Source organism: Amyelois transitella, chromosome 11 (assembly GCF_032362555.1).
Source record: "Amyelois transitella isolate CPQ chromosome 11, ilAmyTran1.1, whole genome shotgun sequence".
NCBI classification, from domain to species: Eukaryota; Metazoa; Arthropoda; class Insecta; order Lepidoptera; family Pyralidae; genus Amyelois; species Amyelois transitella.
Window position 1 is genome coordinate 4,898,978 of NC_083514.1, and position 23,829 is coordinate 4,922,806.

General features: G+C 36.1%; 1 protein-coding gene across 1 annotated transcript in view; it reads right to left on the minus strand.

The window, feature by feature from the left end:
- Positions 1–1,512: 1,512 nt before the first annotated feature.
- The window catches only part of LOC106135108 (uncharacterized), a 38,488-nt gene continuing 16,171 nt past the window's right edge, over positions 1,513–23,829 (minus strand). The window contains exons 3-6 of the mRNA XM_060946639.1: positions 13,598–13,716; positions 7,730–7,830; positions 5,681–5,861; positions 1,513–3,702 (exon numbers count right to left, since the gene is read on the minus strand). Of these exons, the coding sequence (XP_060802622.1) occupies positions 3,472–3,702; positions 5,681–5,861; positions 7,730–7,830; positions 13,598–13,716 (632 nt within the window). The 3' untranslated portion in view covers positions 1,513–3,471. The remainder of the gene's footprint in view (positions 3,703–5,680; positions 5,862–7,729; positions 7,831–13,597; positions 13,717–23,829) is intronic.

The following is a 23,829-nucleotide window of genomic DNA, read 5'->3' on the forward strand; positions in this document are numbered from 1 at the left end:
GGAGTAACCATTTGCTGTTTTAGGCTCGTAATCACGGCGTCACCTAAATATTAATGTAAGTAATTCCAGTATATTTATGCATTTACATTTGAGTGGTATTCAAAGATAAAATCAGTACTCGATTGTTATCCGTAAAATGGTAGAAAATTATTACATCTTTTAAACAATTTTAGTAGATACCATCTAATGAACGAAAATGTGTGTCCCTTAGCACCGGACACTAAGTCGTCCCTTAGTGCCGGACAGTAAACATATTGATATTTCTTGTAAGAAATTACGTATTTTATTCTAATTATTTAATTTTGTTTTAGAGTATAGAAGAAAGAAGATAGTTAAAATGGAAGAGAAGAAAAAGAAAGGATCCTGGGATCCACAGAGCTTACAAACTGCTATTGATAAGGTTATGTTAAAAGAACTGAGTGTAAGACAAGCTGCAATGCGATACAATATTACTAAAAGCACTATACATTAAATAAGACCCTAAATCGAGAAGAAGTAACAATGAAACCAAAGTTAGGTAGATTCACTAACACCTTCTCAGCAGAGTATGAAGAAGTCTTGGTGGACCACATTAAAGGTTTATCGAATAGATGCATGCCAGAAAAAGAAGTTTCTTAAATTAGCATAGGACTTAGCTGAAGTCATGAAGATTCCTCATCGATTTAATAAAGAAAAAGGCAGTGCTGATAAATAAAAAATAAAAGTCGCAATAAAAAATTACGACTTCATGAAAAGGCATTCTGACATTTCGTTGAGAACACCGGAATCGACAAGCATGATGCGCCCCGTAGGATTTAACAAACCACGAGTGGATCTCTTCTACGACAACCTTGAAAAGCTGATGAAACAGTACAACATTCACACCCTCAAGAATTTATAACTGTGATGAAACTGGTGTCAGTTGCGTGCACAAATATTCGTCCGGTACTAGGTGCCACTTTTTAAAATTATGTTTTTTGTTACCAAAGTTTGTTTGATAGTATTAATTATTTTTTAGCAGAGGTTGCATTTTTGTTAAATTAATTTGATTTCTAACTTTGTTATCTAATATAAGTCATAATTTTATAAACATTCCTTAAATATTTTATGTTTTATTTTGAAATAACCTTAGGTGTCCGCCACTGGGGGACTTCCCCCTAAATGTGATACTGATACGTTGGTAAATGGTGAGCGTCGGCGAAATATTAAGGTAGAAGGGAAATAAAAACTATTTCGTAATTATTGGTAGGTCATAATTTAATGTAGTTTTCTTTTATTATTAAACATTTGATTCTGCATTTACTTATTAATATGACAAATGGAATATTGTTTGAATCTAGATTAAATTATCTAATCTGTGAAACTACTTTTAAACAACTTTTATATTTAGTATTTTGTACAAGTAGGTACCAATAGGTTTCTAGTTCTAACAGCTGAAAAATAATATAAGTGGTCAATTTAAAATCAATGTTACCTTAACGCATTTACGTGAAAAAAATGCAAGTAATAAATTACTGAACTCATTACATCTCCGCAAAGAATACACCATTTATTGCCGTGCAATTCTATAAAAGGAGCAAGTTTCATCAAAAGTTTCTCGATGTGATAATATAAAATTTGCAGCAACAATGATGTTCAGTGCTTTTATTCTTCACATAGGTAGCAAAGATACATGCAAACGGATTGGTAACGCCATGACGTAGGCCTTAACGCCTCACGGATAACGCAACTGATAAAATGTACGTTACGACCATAATATATTATGCTAAAAATTTAAAGATTCGTACAGTCGAATATGGTACCGGTAACGGTAGTTGCTTAAAGCATTCGAACACCTTAAAAATTATTCATAGATCTAAATTCACTCGTGAAAAAGTAAACTTTAATTAGTGCGTTTATAGATAGATGTTTTTAATATCCGCGAGGCAAATGGGGAGGGCTTTCTTTTTAATTGACGTAATGTTGTAATCTTACGTGTTGCATTCTTTATTTCATTAAAATAATCGCCTGTCTTGGCACCAATGCGCCACAAAATAAAAAAAAATAGCTCTCCAGCAGTAAAACTTATGATGAAAGTAATAAAAAACAAGATTTTCGAGTGTTAGGGTTTACTGGGATTGATTTCAATGTAATGGAAAACATGTATGTAATTGAATGTAATGAGAACAGTGACTTTTAACTGGACTTACATGAAAATATATGAATTCACCAGGTCAAAATTTGATACAAATGTTTTCCTTTAAACACTGTCTGATGGTTTGTATGAAAAGTATTACTAATAACGATATTGTGGAACTTGTGGGGAAAATATTGCACAAGTAAAATAAATAGTAATAAAATATTTTGTAACATAATAGCTTCCTGTGTTTAGTTTGAAAATAATTGGAAGCACTCTTAAGCAGTAGTGTATAGGATTGACATTATAAAATAACAATGCCATTATCGTAAAGTGACTAGTGTTTAAGGTCTAGGCAGGGATGTGCTCAATCATTGTCTTTCTTAATGGTCTACAAACTTACACTTTATTTAACAGGAAAAGTTATGAAAAAAAGACTTGGAATAGGCCTTTAATGCTGATAACAAAATTCGGCGCATATCCTGCTTGTCAATCACTTGTTTTCATGAATTTTCAGATTATTTTCCACACAGGATATATTTGCCTTATGATAAAAACAATAAATACCTAATTATATATAACTAACTCAACCAATATCTTTAATTTAAACCATGTCTATCCCTAATGAGATTTCGATTCACTTGCATTTAATATCACTCACTAGCACAAAATAGTGAAGCATACAAACGCAGAACAGCGAGATAACGAAGCCGGGCGACGACAAGTGAAGTACAGTATTATTGAGAATATTTCAACATAAATATGGAATGTAGCAAACACTCAATTGAAAAGACCCTCGGATTCTGGCGTTCGGTCATTATTAATCTAAATTAAATTAAAGATAATATTTACAATTAAATAGTAACTATGTTTTGTAAATTAATAATGCTCACATTTACTGTACTGATATGCATTCTATTATTACACAAATAAATATAAAAGTTGTTTAAACACAGATGTTACACTGCTGGATAGAAATTAAACTTTAAAATAGATCACTTAAACATGAAACTGTACACCGTAAGACATTAGCTCACTATTGACTGACCTCTTTCACAATATACAATATCATCGAAGGTTACAATCGAAAGATTCATTAAATATTATATACTTTTAATTGCGTCTATTTGAATTAATTTTACCTAAGACAACATACTTCAATGTAAACTTTATAGCGTTATATCTTTTTAGTTCAGTCTTAGTTTCGGCGTCGCCGCACTCCGCACTCCGCCACTCACACGTCACAAGCGGCCCGGCGCCGCTCCCGAGCGAACAATAAATACCAAGTCTGTAACCCTGCGCGGCGGCGGGCGGCGGGCGGGCCCGCGGGCCGGCCCGGTAATGGAATGTAAGCGTGATATGGTAGAGGCGCGGCGTCACGCGTCGGGCGGCGGCGCGCGGCGCGGCACCATGACGCAGGGCGGCCCGGCCGGCAGGCAGGCGGGCGCCGCGCCGCGCCCCATGCGCACCCACCAGCGCGTGGCCTTCTGCAGCAGCCCGTCCTTCTTGCCGGCGCTGCGGCCCGCCTCCGCGCCCGCCCACGCCGGCACGTCGCTCACGCACTTGTTGGGCGGCGGCTGGAAGCTGCTGCGCGTCAGCTCGGCTTGCTGCAACCAAAGGGGGCCCAGTTACAATGCGTCAATATGCTCAAATCATTACTCGATGCTTTATTTTTTTTCTAACCTATTTTTAAATAACCACAGATAGATGGATACTCTTTATTGCACCATAAGACCACCACCACCACCGAAAAAAAATACAAAGGTAATGAGGTACAAAGGTGGACTTATCGCTCAAGCAATCTTTTCTAGTCAACCTTAGGGTGAGAGGAAATTAAAATAGAAAGGCGATTGGCGCAGTACATATAAAATAAAATGCAAAGTATAAATATACCTAAACCTAATATAAACACAATAAACATACTACATTGAAATATACCGACATAAATAAATAATGATATAGGTAATATAAATATAATAAGTATATGATATAATATAAATTAGGAAAGTGTAGAAAGATAGTGAGACTTAAGGTCTTTGAAACTGCCTATAGTCTGGGTTTTTCGTATGTAAACTGGAAGAGCATTCCACAGGCGGATAGCCTGCACAGTGAAGGAGTGAGAAGAGAATTTGGTATGAAATACAGGTAATCTTAGTCTGAGAGAAACCGTACTACGCAATCCACATGTGGTGTCTTGAGCATCGCTGTAGAAACTGAAACGCTCCTTTAAGTAAGGTGGTATAAAGCATAGTCACAACGTGCAAGTTGCGACGAAGTTGGATCGGGAGCCACTTCAGTTGCGATCGAAAAGAAGAAACATGATCGTATTTGCGAAACCCAAATATGAATTGAATGGATAGATTTTGAAGACGCTCCAATTTGTTTAATGGTTCTTCAGTGACATCCAGATAACAAGTATCAGCGTAATCAAGAAGAGGGAGAAGAACCATTCATACAAAGCAAACAAAACATTCACATTATGGCAGAGAGCTGGCAGGCAGAGAGAGAGAGAGAGAGAGCAAACCTTATAAGAAATACGAAACTATAACTGGTTCCCGCTTGGTTGCAGTCCTCGTCGAAAAGTTGAAATTTATCGCAAACTCATTTCGAACCTTGCAATGGGTTCGCCACGGGAACTTAAAATGTAATTAGCTTGAGAAGCACTGTACATAGGGTTTGCTCATAGTTCGTAGACCCTAATCGTCTTCTAGTTAAATGCTGAAAACCAGGTTGGTTGAATATAGAAGAATAATTTTTCAGAAAAATTGTGGTAATTTTGCTGGAAAATTATTCTTCTATAAACCTATTGTTGGCAGAATGACGAGTAATCAGTGCAGTGTCTTTTCCGGCAATTTAGAAAAGGACCACTATCTTTTTTTCAAGGAAGAAGTAAGTCGAACCTGTTGGCTCTGTCAGATCTGAAAAAGCTAAAGATGTATGAAGAGAAACAGACCTGATAAAAAGCCCGTAACTGCTAGTTCGCGTCCTATTTGAACTAGGTGGCCGGAAGGATCTGGATAGTCAGGCGAGTTGAACTTAAAAGGTATTCACACACTTACAAACCTATTGTTGGCAGAGACCCGTAACAGCAGATTTGCGTCTTGCCCGTACTCTCTGCCGGGTAACTGTAAGCTGGGCGGTAGAACGGTTAAATATAAAGAACCTTTTAAAGAGCCAAATCGCCACACACAAAACTTATGAGAATGACAAGAAATAGGTGCTTTGTGTTTCTCGGCATTATTAGTAGGAATACCCCATCTCTTTTCCATGGATGTAAAGGATAAAGACGTATATATGAAGAGAAACCCACCTGATAAGGGACCCGTAACTGCTAGTTTGTGTGCTGTCCATATTCGCCATCCAGCAGCTGGATCTTGGGTGCCAGGCCCGTTAACTATAGAGGAATCATTTTCCACCACCTTTCAAGACGTAAAATTACCACACCCAAACCTAGTTGGCAGAATGTGCAGTGTTTTTTTCGGATATTTTAGAATAAGATCACTCCATTTCTTTTTCATGGATCTGTAAGTAGTCTTTTTGAGGCTCTGTAAGTGATTAAATCTACATGTATGATGAGAAACACACCTGATAAGGGACCCGTAACTGCAAGTTTGCGTCTTGCCCGTACTCTCCGTCGGGCAGCTGTATGCTGGGCGGCAGACCGAGCCTCTCTGCCGCGGCGGCGGAGCGCGCGCGCGCGTCCTGCTCCACCATCTCCTGTATACGCCCCACCACTGCTTGCAGTCTCTGCTGCTTCTCCCATTCCCTGGAAATTTATTAAATTGAGCTATTAATACGATTGTGTGCATCGGCTAGTAATCGAAATAACTCAGAAACAGTTGAATTAGCTTTTTAATAGGACGCTCTTTTCTTCCTCGTTGATATCAGCATTTAATATTTGTTACGTTTTTGGCTTTATCGTTAGCTGTCATAACAATTTTAAATTAAGAGACACACACATCAGTGGGGGCTTTAGACCACTTGATAAGAGGTATCAGCCAGTCGTTTTGCTTTTTTTCTAGTCGAATTGATTGATCTCTTAATATTCATCCAAATCTGAGTAAAAGCCAGAAAGAGAAACTTCGATTTAATCTCGTGGTGATGTTTTGAGCAATCATCATATGACTGTTCTTGTATGTATAATAGCTTCTAATAGTTTGTTTCAAGGGTAGTTTCCTTAATGGTAATAAAGTACAATTTATTCTAGAATATTAGATTCTACTCTTGTTACGGTGTTGTGGTTTTGAAGATAGTTGTAAGTCTTAAAAGTTAATTTTAACCACTTGTATTGCCTTATCATTTTGATGTTTGTATTGTACACAAGACAAGTATAAACATTATAATTCCATTTATCGCAGTATTACCTATATTTAGTATAAGGACACAAATTTTTCGTATAAGATTATTACTTATCGCATATGAACTTTGCTTCAGATGTCTTTCTACTGATAAATAGAAGAGAATAATGATAACAATTAAAAGCGGAAATTTAAGACTAAAGTTGTCTCCGTCTGTTATCTTTGGGATCAATCTTAAGACTTGATATTGGCATGATTTGCAGACTGATAGGTAGGTACGATAAACCGAAGTCCATTTTAATAAATATGAGTATCTGTGCTGTTTTATTGAACCCGTTTGTTCGTGTTTTTTCTTTAAGTTTTACTTATCGGAAATAACTTCCATTCTCTATCTCGAATCATAAATTTGGGGTTGCACTTTAAGCTGCCTGCCAAGTCCACCTCTTACTATTAGAGTATTTTTGTAATAAGTTTGTCAACTTTTCCCTTGCGAAATACCGGAAAATAATGGAGTTTCATGATCCTATATTCCATTTATACTAACTCAACATAAGTAATGCTAGAAATTAAAATAAAAAGCAAGGTCAAGTTTTGAGTTCAAGTGCGTCAGTCGCTAATCGTCGGTGTTTGATATATTATGCATTATGCATACACTAGACTAGGCTTTTCTGTTATGTGAACAAACATAGGAATGATTAAAACTCATTGGCCATTGAAATATTGGAAAGGTATCAATGTATTATTACATGAATTCATATAACAAAGGCTACGTTTTATGTAAACCAGCGTTTCCTTTTTAAAGTAACGGCAACATACCTACATACATTATAATCACGACTTTATCCCTTACGGGGAAGACATAGCCAACAGTCTCACAAAGACTGAAAGGCTACGTTCAGCTGTATGGCTTAAAGATGGAATTGAGATTTAAATAGTGGCAATTTGCAAGCCATGGTCTAAAAGAATAATCCCAAGTTTATGAGACTATCCCTTAGTCGCCTTTTCTGACATCCATGGAAAACGATATGGCATAATGTACAATACACAGCAATGGCAAATAAGGAACTATTTTCAGATAATTAAATGGCGAAGAAGTGATGAGATGAAGAAGTATTCGATAGTAAGTCGATATAACAAAAGATGTTTTAAAACACACACCCCAAATTCGTAATTTATTAATTTTAATTGCAAATTGTGGAGTATGGTTTTTTTTATCAGTACCTAGTAGCGGTAAATGGCGAATTGTCGACATTGCATTTGGTATATCAGATATTTTATAGTTTATGATGTAGAAATTCTTTAGTCAATGGTAGTATAAGAAAAGCATGATACTCACAATGTGGAATGATGGGTTCTGTGGTCGTGCCTGAGGCGCGGTCCCCCCGGCGCGCCCAGCCGCTCCATGCCCGCGCACCCCGGCACTTGAACCGAGAGCATCTGCAAATCACAACACACTGCTCTCACTTATGTGGTCCTCATCACAACTGAAACTATGTAGTGGTTCTGGATGACAGTAATAGATACTTAAAGGCCGGAACACAAAAACCTGAGGCAGAGTGATAAAGTGCGATTTTCGTAAAATTTGAGTTTCTGTATAAACATTTTAACATACCTATGATGTATGTGTTTATTATTTTTGAGTTTGTGTGAATAATATTTTAGTAAGACGGAGCTATATAAATATCGGGAACCAACCTTATTTTGTTTCTGTGCATAGCGGCTTTGAAGTAAGATTATATCAATTATTAGCATAGAGTATGCAACCAAATGCATAAGACATCATGTAATCTTAATAACGTAGGTAGGGAAACTGCATTCATATAATCACGTCTATATCTTCTGCGGGGTAGACAGATATTCATATGGCTTAATATAAACTACAACAATACAAATTCTCTAAATTTAATGCTATTTAATAATTGTAGTTTTATATCATCACCTTAATAAGTAGTGTCATAACTAGTCTGCCTTAAGTTAAATTCAATTAAGTAGATATATGTATATTATTTTTGGTAAGATCAAGGACCCCAGGGCCTTTTATTTTCAGGCAAGCTGCCGTGTGGTTTCCGGCACCAATACAAAAAAGAATAGGACCACTCCATCTTGTTCCCATGGATGTCGTAAAAGACGACTAAGGGATAGGCTTACAAACTTGGGATTCTTTTTTTAGGCGATGGGCTAGCAACCCGTCACTATTTGAATCTCAATTCTATCATTAAGCCAAACAGCTGAACGTGGCCTATCAGTTTTTTCAAGACTGTTGGCTCTGTCTACCCCGTAAGGGATAAAGACGTGATCATATGTATGTATGCAAGCTGCCTAACTAGTTACTGACAATTGGTAAAGCTATAGTGCCTTCACAAGTTTTCAAGTCTCTTATGTCCAAGTTGTGTTTCAACCAACAACTGAAATAAGAACTTGTATAAACCTTCTTTAGTGCCATGTAATAGACTAGTAAGAGGAGCAAGAACATAAACCTTTATCAATATCAAATTTTGTATAAAAAAAGTAAAATAAGATGAAAGCAAACCAAATTGTCACAGCTGGTGCAACAACACCATTACACTATACTTTTGTATTGGTATTGCAGTTAGCTTTTTTCCAGGGCTTTACTTAAGTTAATCGGAATATCATAAAATTCTGCAATGTGGTTCCCGGCACCAATACAAAAAGAATAGGACCACTCCATCTCTTGCCCATGGATGTCGTAAAAGGCGACTAAGGGATAGGCTTACAAACTTGGGATTCTTTTTAAGGCGATGGGCTAGCAAACTGTCACTATTTGAATCTAATTCTATCATAAAGTCAAATAGCTGAACATGGCCATTCAGTCTTTTCAAGACTGTTGGCTCTGTCTACGTATGTATTAATAAAATTCCTCTGTTTGGCTATGCTTAGCGTAACTATATATCTGACTATTATATTAAAGATCTAAGGATACAAGCTTATAGGCCTAAGTCATGTGTAGAACTGTGTACTCCACTCCCTCATATAACACAGGTTTACGCATATAAGTAAAATGAACAATTCCAACATATTTTTCCAAAGGGATAAATTGTCCTGTAAAGTATTATGGTCCAATACATACTGTTTTAATAAATAGGAATTTTTGTCTTTTATAAGTTTAAAAGTGTGTTTTACTAGCTTTCACTGACTCACTTTTACTAGCTTTTAAAAATTTTCATGTTTTTTCATGAAAAGAAATTAATTATAAAATTTTTTAGAGATGGGTTCAGTGGTTAAGGAAGGAGGCAGACTTACCATCATCACATTTATAGTTTATTTTAATTAATATATCATAATATTAGTTTGGTTTGGATTTTTCATATTTCTTTTTGGATTTCAAACGGACATAATAATAATAATATGTAGGTACATATTGTATGGTGTATGTTTTATGTAATAGAATAACTAAACTTCATAATCTAAGCATACCATTTCATTTACTAAGTTCTCATCATCATATTGTTCTAAGGTATGTAAGAAATCTAATATTAGTATCATTATTTTAGTTAAATTATAAAGGTAGTTGGGTTTTGTTGTTTTCTTGTCAAATTAAAATGGTTAAACTACTGACAGGTAATGACTTTTATTCTGATTATTTTAATATGAATTTATTTGAAATTTAAGGAAGGAAATTTTAAAGACGTGTGGTTCCCGGCACCAATACAAAAAAGAATAGGACCACTCCATCTCTTTTCCATGGATGTCGTAAAAGGCGACTAAGGGATAGGCTTAACTCTTTTTTTTAGGCGATGGGCTAGCTACCTGTCACTATTTGAATCTCAATTCTATTATTAAGCTTAATAGTTGAATATGGCCTATCAGTCTTTTCAAGATTTGCATTATCAGCTGTGAAATTATTAAAAAGAAATACAGAATAATACAAAATCATAAAAGTATTGGACTAATAACAATGCATTCTTGTAATCATGTTTGTATACACCTTAAAGGTAGTGAAATGAATAAAACAAATAAATATAATAGTTCTGATTACAATGCTATTATTCTATTGCTATTCAAACTCAGAGATACTTGAAAATATTACAATGATATTTAAGGGTGCAGCAGTAGCACATATTATATTACAATTCTGATTATTTATGGGATCCAGAAGAGCCTTTAAATGACAAACATGATATATACTTTAGATATTATAAATGTGAAAAAGATAATCCACTGAAATAATCTTTATGAATTTGGCATACAGATAGCATAGAGTGTGGAGATGGGCTAAATATCATGCAGCAGATCCGGAGGCAAAATAAGTAGGTGCCGTGTAGTTTCCTGCACCAATCGTAAAAAAAGAATAGGACTACTTCATCTTTTTCCCATGGATGTCGTAAAATGCTACTAGGTGATAGGCTTATACACTTGGGATTCTTCTCTTAGGCAATGGGCTAGCAACCTGTCACTATTTGAATCTCAATTCTATCTTAAAGCCTTTAAGTTGCTTATGTGGAAAATAAAGTTTGTTAATCTCTCAATCTTAATTTAAATAAATATATATATAATATGTATACTTTTTAAAATAATAGAATTTTAAATATTAAATGGTAATGAATTGATTTAATTGATGTTTCTGGAGATTAATTAAATATGAATATTAATACATTCAAAACATATGTGTTGTTGTTGAATTGTTAATACAAAAGTGTTAGTGAAATTTTAAGAATTTTCAATTGTTCAAGAATCTTACAGACAATTTACATTAACTTTACAGTACCTAGTGATAGTAGTAACTTTACAGTAATTCTTTATGGACACATTCACTGGAATTTGCATGATATCTAGTTGGCTTGTCAAGACTGGTGATATGGCCAGAGGTGATTACGGAACTGTCTGTCATGAAAATTTATTTAAATTCACACAAACAACGTCTGGGTGTGACGTCGCTATCGGCGCGCCTCTTATCACTTGGCACGCTCCCGCCGTCTCGCGGACATTCGACCGCCTCGGGCCTCACTCACTCTACTAAGAACTTCTCTGATATACATTTATCAAACATTTTATTGTAATACTTCACGAATTTTCCACAATTCATGATTGAGGATGTTCTTTTTATGATATGTAGTACTTAATTTAAAACTACTGTTTACGGTAAGAATATCACAAATGATCAATCACGCCTGGATATAACGAAAACTAGAAAAATATAGAGCTCCTTGGTATTAAACAAATTACTTACTATTTTCAACAGTGTCGTCTACAATTTTTGTAGGTTTTCCACATATGACAGTTAGTGATGTCCTTTGCTTGTGTCAATGGGTCCGATGACACAACAATCGAATCGTAAGAAGTCAAATCGATCACCATAACACGTAGGTACTGTAGAATTTTATAATACACACACTGTCATTGACATTGCAATTTCTCTTCAGGCTTTAACAAAACAATCACTGCACTAAATGAAGATTACAACACCCGTGTATGTAGCGTATTTACAATAATTAACTAGACATCATTCACTAATAAATAAAAATATGTTTTTCAATGTAATAACACTATAAAAATAAATTATTTGTAAAATAAAGATAACGTTGAAATTCCACTATCGCGTATTTTGTGATATAGTTTCTTAACTCTTTTCATATTGGCAGGAAAACGCCTGCCGTAGAGCGAGTCTTGTTGTTCAATGACGCGGCGGACGCGGCGCGGTGTTCGCAGTCGCGTAGCGGGGAGAACGGGCAGGCGGGCGCGGTGCACCGGCTGCCCCGATGTCGCCGCACACTACAGTATGTGTATGGTTGCTCTCACAAACACACAAACAAACTGTCTACTCATATTTGTGTGCGGTGTTGGTACTTTAGACCTATAGGATATGTTGATACTATGTGTGTGCTATCCTGAGTACTGTAAGAGTGTATAATATGTGTATATACCTACATCATGACACACATACAAGTATAGAGCGATTGCTGCCAGCCATCGTTGTCGGTGTTATGTATGCGCACCTATTATTGTAGTGAGCGATGACGCGTTTGTCGGCTTGCGAGACGAGACGAGACGGTTGGCATTGCTCAATGATCGAGTTGTAGCCGTAGTCGTACGTAACCAGCTAGAGTAACTACCAATCAATTCCCATGACGAATTGTTTCAAAATATATTACCGCCTGCCCGAACAAGGAATAAACCTTTTATTAAGATATTCTAGTTGTAAGTACCTTTTTTTAAAATTTACAATTAAAATTTGACCTATTACATTATCAGACTACGGCAGGTAATCAATTATAATAGTAATTATAATCAGTACAAAGCTAAATCATAGGACCTATCATAAACCTATCATGCTAGCTCTGTCCGCGTTATTACTCAATGTTAAACTCGTCTTTTTTCGTTCCCACGTTTGGGATATACCTATATGCTCTTTTAATGCTTCTCTTTTCTTCTTACGGAATATACATTCATGAAAAATAATAGTTTAATTCCTACACCCTGAAGATTACGTCACATGTACAGTCTTTTTAAGACTATTGGCTCTGTCTACTCCGTAAGACGTAATTTTATATATATGTCCAGGGATAGGTACAAATTGCATATTTTATTCAGAGCGAAAGTCGAGAGTTGAAGTTGAGGTCCCAAGTCATTCATTTCTAATGTACTGGTTCACAGGATCCAGTAATGGTCAAGTAATATGTATCAGTATTGCTTGCTGGTGTTTTATTTTGGCTCTTCTTAATTTTTAGATTAAGAATAGATTTTTCGGAATGGCAGCAAAAGTTCCGTAATTCGGTATTAAAATGCCAAAAGGTAAGCAATGTTAAAAATGAATAATGTTTGAATTAATACAAGCTTTATCCAATAGCTTCGTGATCGTTTCTTACAATCTTCTTGAAAATCGTCGACATTTGTCTTTACTTCCTTGGAGGTGTGCATAAGATCACAAGCCAGGTAAGATAAGTTCCCGGCGACTCCAACCAATCTGAATCTCGCAACCTTGCAGGGCAACTTAACCTTTATTGGATCATGACTACCTATCCCAATTGCGAGAACGTGTAAATTATTTCCCGATTTTTTCCTTGGATTAACAAGAAAACTTCCTAATGTTATTTGGAATATAGTCACCGGGTTGGTACATGGTTGAGGAACGATAAAAACTTGTATCACCCTGTGTATCATGTTTTTATTCACCCGTCAAGATATTTTGTAAAAGATCGTGATATAAGATAGGTTATTTAGCCTAGGTTAAATAAATAGCACTCACGGGGTTGGCGGCGGCAGCCGCGGCGGCAACGTGTCGACGACGCCAGTGCGGGCGCGCCAGGGCGCCCGCCGCGCACAACAACACGGCGGCGCCGACGCATGCGCCTGCCCACCACCACCCTGAAACGGATAACCATATTTCTGTTAATAATTAAACATTTTTATCAAAGGATCATGTACTGAACAGCTTATTACTCTATCTATACATACATATAGTCACGTCTGTATCCCTTGCGGGATACACAGAATAGAATAGATTTATTTTCAAAATTGGATACAAGGTATCACTTATTGACGTCACATCACTTAAATCTAATTATAAAATTCCGCTTCCAAAGCGCATGTGTAGAAGAAGCGGCGGAACAAACTACACTGCAGCATTTTCATCGGACGTCAATGTAAAAAATATAGATCTCTTAAATCTAAATCATGGACGAATACACATTGTCTACATTAAAAAATATGAATGAATGTAGAACTAGTTATTTCAATACGAATATTTCGTCAAATAAATAAAGATAAAATAAAATATGTACACACTGTACAAATTATGTCAACACCATGTCAAAAATGCACAAGCATTTAAGAGGCCATTATGTCAAGCTCGGGCCACACATGTTTATCATTTATATAATCCTCCGTGCTGTAATAGGCTTTCCTACAAAGCTCATCTTTAATGTACTTTTTGAATTTTCTATCATTCATTTCAAGAACACTTTTTGGTAATTTATTATAAAATCTTATACAATTAATCAGAAATGATTTCCCTACCTTAGCCAGCCGATGCGCTGGGATCGACAACTTGTAATTGTTCCGCAGTGATCTACTAGTACATTCACCTACTTTTTTGAAAGCGTCTAAGTTTTTCCTAACATGCATAATGTTATCGAAAATGTATTGTGAGGGCAATGTTAAAATATTAAGGGTTTTGAAAAAATCTCTAAATGAATCTCTTTGTTTTAAGCCGTAGATAGCTCGAATTGCCCTTTTTTGTAGAATGAAAATAGTTTGTATGTCTGCTGCTGCTCCCCAAAGCAGTAGACCATAAGACATTAAACTATGAAAATAAGTAAAATATACTAACTTACTTGCCACTTGCCACATCTGTCAAATGCCTAATACGACGAATAGCGTAGACGGAGCCAAGACTCTTGAAAAGTCTAAAAGGCCACGTTTAGCTGCCCGGAATTCAATATATTCATGAAGGTGTTATTGTTTGCACTACAGTTATTCGTAAAATTTTTATTGCGATAGGAAAGTATTTTTTTCTAAATAAGGTTTAAAAGTTGTTTTCAGTATTTTTTATTCCCTGCCAGCACACAAGAGGCGTGACTGGCAGGGTATATTAAATAAAGTTAGAGTATATTTAAAAGAAGCAGGTACAGTAAGAATAAAAATATACAATGCATATATAATGTTAAGTTACTATATATTTTGTTTTTATCAATCAGACGAAAATGAATGTCAATGACGACAACGGTTTTGAGAAATGCGTCGGCTAATTTGACTATGTTTAATTTAACATTCAGAATAATACCTCGCATGTTCGCGGAAAGCCGACGCTTTTCTTCGTAGCGATGCTACGGCGTAGAGGCTCTACGCCGTAGAACGAAAGCCGGAAGCATAAGCTCAGAAAGTTCACGTTCACAAAGCTTCATCTAATTCTAATGACTATGTATTTATTAACAATATTTTGTTTTGTTTAAACACACATTGACTTTATCTAAGAAAGACAGAATCAATGTAGCTACAGATTCCAAGACCACGTTTAGCTGAAACTCATTGGATGGAGATTGAGATTGAGAGATAGTGATAGTGTGCTTTATTTCAGAAGTTATTATTTTTATTACATGTAAAATTATACCATTTTTATTGTGTTACCTGACATACGATATTTTAATACTAAAACTACTTATAAAAATAAAGAAAAAAGATACTTACAAACTAATTAATTTAGAACTAAAACTTCTTATAAAAAGAAAGAAAAAAGATGACTACAAACTAAAATTTAATTTATAAATTGTACAGTCCCTGTCCCTGCATAGCATCAACATGCGGGAGTGTGCCTAGAAGGCTGGCAGCATTGCCAATTTGAATGGCAATGCAGATTCTGTAAGCCAGATAATTTCCAGTCCTCCGGTCACGAGATACCTCAATCAGCTTTTTCGACAATTGTCGGAAAAGCTGATGGGCAGATGGGCACCACGGTCACAGAGTTTCTACCCCTAAAGGTTCAAAAGTATAGATATTATCGATACCTACATATTTGCGCCTTTTGAGGTTTTCTGCTTCATTTGCAGCAGAACCGGCCTTAGATTTAGTACCCTGAAGATGAGACGGCGCAAGTGTGTCGACACAAGTAGCATCCCACACCAAAGGCCGCCCCAATCTCCAGGGTACCAAAGTCATACCATCTGGGCTCTGTTAAATTATACCTAAAAGATACGTGTATAATTTAAGGTAATCGGAATGTGCTGTTTCGTTTCTGAAAAATAAGAACCTTAAATGGCTATACGAGCCACTTGAGCGTACACAGCACATAGATGTTTGTGCATTATGTGCGGTTCTATTTTTACAGGGAGTTTGTTTGCGTGGTCGTGCTAATTTTAGCAGATCTTAATCAGAATATCTCGCTCAACAAGCTTGCAGAGTCGAATGCGTGCACGCGCTGCCACGAAACACTATGAACATGTTGTTTCAGCTTATTTATTTACTGAATACTTACTCAAAAATGTATAAGGGTTACACTATTGTAAGTATTTCATAAGAATAAGACTGACCTTTGTTATCTGTAATCTATTTGCTATGGATATATTATGCTATTTGATATATAGAGGAATGTGGTTCTTACCAATTAACTACATTGTTACATTGGCCTTATTTCCCCCTTAAACATACAGATGAACTTTAATGTTTTAGTTTTGGGTAAAAAACTGTTTGTTGCCTTCATACTTTTATGTAGAATCTTAAACCTTGTAGGATGGATGGCTAGGATTCTTTATTTTAAAAACACCTTTTAAAAATTAACAATGGAATTTGCTTAATTGAAACAGTGGGGCAGTTTCCACTAGTTTACGATTTGGTGTTATCTGTCCAGCAGGATGGGCAGTTTTAAGGTATCTGTTTGGATTTCCCCATATTGTGATAATATCGATGGCCAAATAGGGAAGAATATTCACATCAGTGGGCAGATTACACAAATGTAAATGTATTCGTAAAGTTGATTTCACTGCGAAATTCAAGCAAGGTAGGGAAAAGTTTGTAGTCAAGTTTTACACTATCAAGTTATAATAGTAGGTAACTTAAACGGGACTCTCCCGTTTATGACACACATTTTAATAGTGCTTGTGCATAGAATTATTAAAAACTGTGTATAAGTTTACTCCTTATATATTATTTGATTAGATCTCAAAACTACATTGTTAAAAGATGTTATTGTTTGTACTTGGTAATTGCTTACCAAACAACTAGAAATGAGATCATCGAGAAAGTAGTACGTGCGTGATGTGTGTTATTTATTGAAAATAGCCGCCTCTTAGATGTAGTGTACTACAAAGTTGGTCTTGAAAGCCAGCGATGCGTTCTCCACAGAAACCGGATGCTATTATTATGACGGCCGGCCATCTCCACGGTCGAAGGTTACCGTCGGTGAGGGGCCAAAACAAACGGCATGTGGTCGCGAGTACTCGACAAAAATTTAACATCGTTCGCCCAAGAATGCACAGTACGGTTATTTTTAGAGGTGGCGAGGAGCGCGGGGGCGGCGACGTCGTCTGGTGTCGGTCTGCCGGGGCCTGCCACCGATCACCAAAATAGCTTCTCCAGCTGGCGGTACCTGCCACGTGGCAAGCGCCTTCATAAGATACCTTACCTGAACCCATCAATACAATGGTGGGACCTAGTTCTCACATGTCTCTGATCCGATGAGATGTTGCGTAATTGTATTATTATCTGTTTGTTACTCAAAAGAAATATTTTTTACATCGATGATTAATTTGGCTGAAAGTTGCGGGTGACTTCAGTATAGTTCAAGTAATTTGTATGTAGTTGGTATGCAGATAAGGGTACGCTACAATAATAGTTCACATTTCAAGGTAGTACAATGAACTACGTTACAAGCTGCCAGCAAAAATAACAATTCTCTTGTTTTCTGTTCTGGAAAATTAATTGTTTTCCACGTACATTTGTTCTGTTTATTTTATGAGAGAATATTCAACAATATAAGTTGTTTTGTCTAAATAAGCAGACTAAAATGGTTAATAATTACGCAGGTAAAGCGGATATAGGTCAAAAATTTGACACGACAAACATTTTGAGAGACATCTTACGGTACGAATTGCTTGCATGTGCTGTGTTACGGTCATCTTCATCAATCGACATAGACATTTACTTTGTGGCAGTGGCGTATGCTGTTATAGTTATGCGTATATGTTATGAAAGGTTTTAAACATGAATAAATATCTAATTCCCGATTGAGGTTATACGCCTCTACGCACTCCGGTCAAAAAACTATCTATTTTCGTTTGACTGAAAATTTAAGATCTTATAGAATTTTTGGTCGCACATTTTAATACTTGTTTATTTTAGCTTTTTAATTAGGTATGAGTATAATGAAAACACGATAAGAAAGGACTAAGTATCTACTGTTTCGATTCGTACATCTTATTGAAAAGTTTTAGCACGGTATATACGTGTATGAATGTGAGTATATTGTACATACGATCAGAATTAGGTAGGTATGTAGTATTCAAAGATAATGAGAGCATCGGGCGGCGCGAGTCACGCCAACGGCACGCATTGCTATCACACTGGGGCCGCGGCGATATAAACGTGCACTACACCCGGACGCTTCTTAATTAATATCACATAACTAGTGGCTCTTACACATTTTCCAATTGGTGTTATTGCATCATTAAATAGTTGTGAAGGTACGTACTTTATGTATGTTATTATTTTAGACGGAGGATTTAAATCTTGAAACTTAACCATTTTTTGATTGCCTGGTTTCACTCTGAATTAATTGTGAATATTATGGTAGATATAAATTAAAGCGCAAAATTTTTAACCCGTTGCGTAGAGGCAGGAAAGGTCGAAAAAGAATAAGGCAGTAAGTAAATTACTTTTTAAATAAATTATCCTTTTCTCGCTTTTTTTAAGAGCGTTTAGTTGGCAATAATTTCTATAATTTAATTTAAGTGTAGGAAGAATTGCGTCGGTGGGTACCTGCTATTTGATACAGGTAGCTTTCTTGTGTTACCTACTGTTTCGATTTAAACGTTCTAAAGTTTACATCGACGAAATGACATACTTATGTACATACTACCTACTTAAATTTAATTTCCGTAGGAAAAACCCATCAAAATCTGAATATCAAATATCTACCTATTAAAATGGTTAAAGTAGGTAATTATTGCCTCAGTGGAAATGACATGAACTCGCTTCATGTGAAAATTAAGAATGAATTCTCTTTGATTCATATTTTAGGCTTAACGTTTATAGCGATTTATTTTCTTCTAGACAACCAGTGGCTGAAAGCTGCTTCTTACTTCAATTATGACAAGGAATCTTGTGATAACAGAGTTGACTTAGGCAACACGGTCGTAGTCTGTTGTTTGCAATAGATGAAGCAACAAAAAATAATTTCTAATTATTGTTCTGCATTTTAGATCTACCTAATCATAAATGATTGCTAATTATAAGTCAGTTTGGTATCTCAGTACTTGATAGAAAATCAGAACGTATGTATATTAGGTCCTTACATGGGAAACTGGCGTTTTCTTATACTGGCCACTTTAATCATCAATTTCTTCCCTTTGGTTAGGAAATGCAAATTAAAATTTATACCGAGCTACTTACACATTATGTGTTTTGTAACCGTCATTCGTTGGTATTTTTTTTTTCTTCTGATTTTTCTTTTTGCGGCACTTAGTTTACAAAATGGAAAACATGAAATATCGTGTTATTTACGAGTACGAGTTCCACCGTGGCACCAGTGCTGCGGAAACGGCTCGAAGGGTTATTGATGCGTACTATGGCGATCGTGTCGCAAAAGAAAACACAGTGCGTTTTGGGTTCCAACGTTTTCGTGCTGGAAATTTCGACTAGCAGAACAAGCCCCTTGGACGGCCGGCGACCCTAGTTGATAATGAAGAATTGAAGGCTATTGTGGAAGCGTAACTAACGCAAACCACGTCCGAGTTCGCTTCAGGCTTCGGTGTTAGTGATAAAAATATTTTAATCCATTTGAAGCAAATTGTAAGGTGGGTACCTCACGAATTGGGTAAAGCAAACTGGCAAACGCCTATCGACAGCTGCGTTACATTACTTAACCGGCACAATAATGAAGGGTTTTTAAATCAAATCATTACCTGTGACGAAAAGTGGATTCTCTACGATAATTGGAAATGCTCATCGAAATGGCTAGAACCTGGCCGAGGCTGGTCAATAGCTCTACGCCACTGCTACTTCACGACAGCGCTAGACTACACACTGCACAATAGACGGCTACCAAATTACCTCACGATTCTCTCTTTCTCCTCACCTAGAGGAGCTTCAGTTGGCATGTCTAAGACATCCACTCTACTCCCCGGACCTTGCTCCAACAGATTACCTTTTTTTTCGAAATTAGGACAACTTCTTTCAAGGGAAAACTTCAACTCCGATAGTAGTTATGGTATTTTTAGTAAAGGGATCAATTAACTACCTATGAGATGACAAAAGTGTATAGATACTCGTAATAATGGTTCTTACTTTGATTAATAAATATTTTAAATTAAAAAATATTCGAATTTTTATTCCTCCTTTGGTATAGGTGGAATAAAAAGTCGAATATTTTTTCATAAGTAAGGACCTAATACGAGTTCTTACATCTTTACAAGCATTTAAAATTAAGTTAGTATATAAGTTCGTTTACATTTGGTTGGATAACCATAAACCTATGAACTTTGATCATTAATCGTTCATACAGTGAGTAAGTTACAAAGTGGAAATATCTAATCTATTCGCGAATCCTCTTTAACTTCGTACTATTGGTAAATTGTCATCGTTATCAATGTTAAAAAATGAAGTCATCCATGTGTATATTATAATAGTATGATTGTAGGTTCAAGTTTAATGATCTTGTAGTTTACTTAAAGTCGTTATTCTGTTCAAATTTCTTTTGTAATTAAAAAGGTAAATAACTACAGATATCGATTTATGGCAAAGTATGCGGTGATGTTCATGACCCATAAAGATTCCTTATCATAAGTTTAGCCAAAGCCAAGGGTTTTTTAAGTGTAATTTATCACCATATGGCGTTAGTATATCGTCGATCTATTTCCCAAAACGATGATGTTGTGCTTACCCTCAGCATCTCTACGGAAATGTAGAGTGGTTAAACACCACTTAGTCAGAGCCAAATGGTAAATGTTTATGTAATCTTTTATAGAGTCAAGAAGAACACCGGGTTTCGAATTATTACAGTGGAGGGTGCAACTGGAACACGCAAAGATGAGAGAGATCTTTGATAGATGTAAAAAGCTGGTTGCGTCATGATGATAAATTAAATGATATGTAGAAGCATTGGTATTGCAAATATTATGCCAAGTTATTGCCAAGGTAATGTGAAATCCAGTCGTCGTCCAAAGAGTCGACGTATGCTCCGAAAATTTTCCCATGAATAATTTTAAACATTTGAAGGCAGTATTTCTCAAGTTTATTAAAGCAGATGTTCGGTATTATCTAAAATAACCAGTCATAACTAAGTACGTTAATTAATTTTTAATGATTAGGCTACAACTGATAGTCTTAAATCATATGGGGTCAGGGGTTAAAATCAATGTGACTTAAAATTGCGTCATTAGTCTAGTCATAGGCAAAGACAAACTGTGATAGCAAAAAATAACAGTATCTAATTAATTATTTACAGTTGCTACATAGATATTTTAAGTGTTAAAACAATTACATCTATCCAGGCAAAGCCGAGAAATGCGATCCTTTTTAGAGCTTTTGTGAAAAATCCTTCAAAATAGTAAATGATTTTGGAAAATCAAGCAGCGGAAAATTATCTGTCATGCCGTCATGTGTACTGTCATCGACTTTTAATGCAAATTCACTTTATTGTCTTATTCGTTACAGTTGTTTTTTCCTTTAAAAGCCGAATTTTCTACAATGAGTTACGTAAGCGGAATTTGGATTGGGGTGTTCTAAGGTGCGGTGGGGGTCAGGGCAGGGTACAGGGGGCAGGAGGCAGGCGGGAACCAGCGACGTCTGTCTAGACGGTGTGTAATTATGAAGGTGAGCGCGTAGGCAGTGTGGCGGTGTCTATTAACGATAGCGTGGAATGGTCACTTCAGATAATGACACCTGCACTCGTAAAAGTTATAGTGTAATAATATATTACATAGTATTAGCGTCGGAATAAATGGCTTAATTGTTGTTACTTCGCGTTGATAAAAAGAGTCTACTAAAGTAAACCTTCTGCGCTCTCGTCATTTCTTGGTTAGTATTCGGCGTAGACGTGCAAACTAAAGTCACATAAATATAAGTTTCGACTTCAAATATACAAACAGGGTGTGCAAGATAACTAATAACAAAGAAAAACCACAATAAATGAAAATTAGGGTAACGAATAAAACTGTCCGGATTTAGGTAGGTTCTAACACAAATAAAGGAAGCATTTTTGAAGCATAATGAGCCTCGATTGCCCTGTCTTCACCTACAAGACCACAAATTGAGTACAATTGTACGGCATCCTGAATATAAACGAAGTTATAACATTTTGTTTGTCCGTCCATATATTTGCAATATCTCGGTCTCTGCCCCCGAAATGGTTCAATGACGTGTTGTGAGATCTCTTCTTATTTATCTCAAAAGCTATATGTGATATTTTCTGATGGATATTTAATAGAAAATTCAATTGGACGAGTAAATTTTTACGAATTACGAGAGGCACTTAAAAATTTCTTACTCTTTAAATCAAATCTAAAGTATGACTCGTCATTAACTAATTCATTATACCGTTCATTTACTAATAAAAATTCTCAATATTTGCTGTTCGTTTAGTTTATCATGGGTTTAAACATTATTACAATGGATCGTAGCGGAAATCAGAAAAGCCTGTGAAAAATTGATCCTAACTCATAGGTATACTTAGATCAAATTTAAGGTTGCATGGAGATTTCTAACACTTTCAGATACACTCAAGGTTTTAATTATGGTATAAGCAAGGTCATAAAAGACAAACAGCAATCACGTATCATAAACGCCGCGAATGTCGAGTTTAAACATGAAGGTCGCAACGCAAGATCAAGATGGTGCGACAGCGCCGGTTTTATGCCATAATGGGCGTGTTCCGTCTTCACGTTGAACTCGAGTGCTAATGTCCCTGTTGTTTGTCAACGTCGAATGGTGCCGATGTGTCCGCTGGCTATAAATAAATAATAATATGTACCTAGCTGTGCGGTCGGTGTGCGCGCAAATTAGAAAGAGTTGCAGATGTGTCACACAAGGTGTTAGAAACAAACGATATCTCATAAATTTTGAGAATAGAACATATTCACTAGTTATGGATGGAATTCGACAGGTGATATTTGATAAGTTAGGTACAGAAAATTTGAATATCTTGATAAAAACATAACATAAACATAACATAGAATCACGACTCTTTCCCAGATTTATGTCTTTCGGCAGAGACTACATCTTTCCACTTACTTCTACTAACTCTCTTCCTTCATGCAAGCTCGGCGATTTCGGGTACTCTTGACCTGACCCTTTACCAGGACGTCCTTAATTTGATCAGGATACGTTCGTCTAGGTCTTCCCACTCCGACCTTTATCTAGTAGTAGTCTCTATCAGTATCTTGATGCGGTTACTTATTCTCACCGAATGATTGAAAATAAGTTAAATTAGTCCAAGGATGCCGATCCTAAGGCGAAGGCCTGATGACCGATTTTCTGGTAGTGCCAATCGCAACAAAAACATGCAATTTCTCTGTCTCTCATGGGTATTTCAGAGTGATCGTGCGTGCAGACAGCCAGTGGAAAATAAGCGGCCTGCAAACAATCGCTATTGTCCATACTTCGAAGCCTCAAGCTTATCTTCAGGGACGATGTTATGATATTTGATAAACTACAGTTTTATGACTTTGAAATAGTTACGAGTATGATAGTCTGTGTGAAGGCAGACTACTATTTTAAGACGGAATACAACAAAGTATTTATCTAGCTACTGTTTATGTTCTTTTAGCTCTG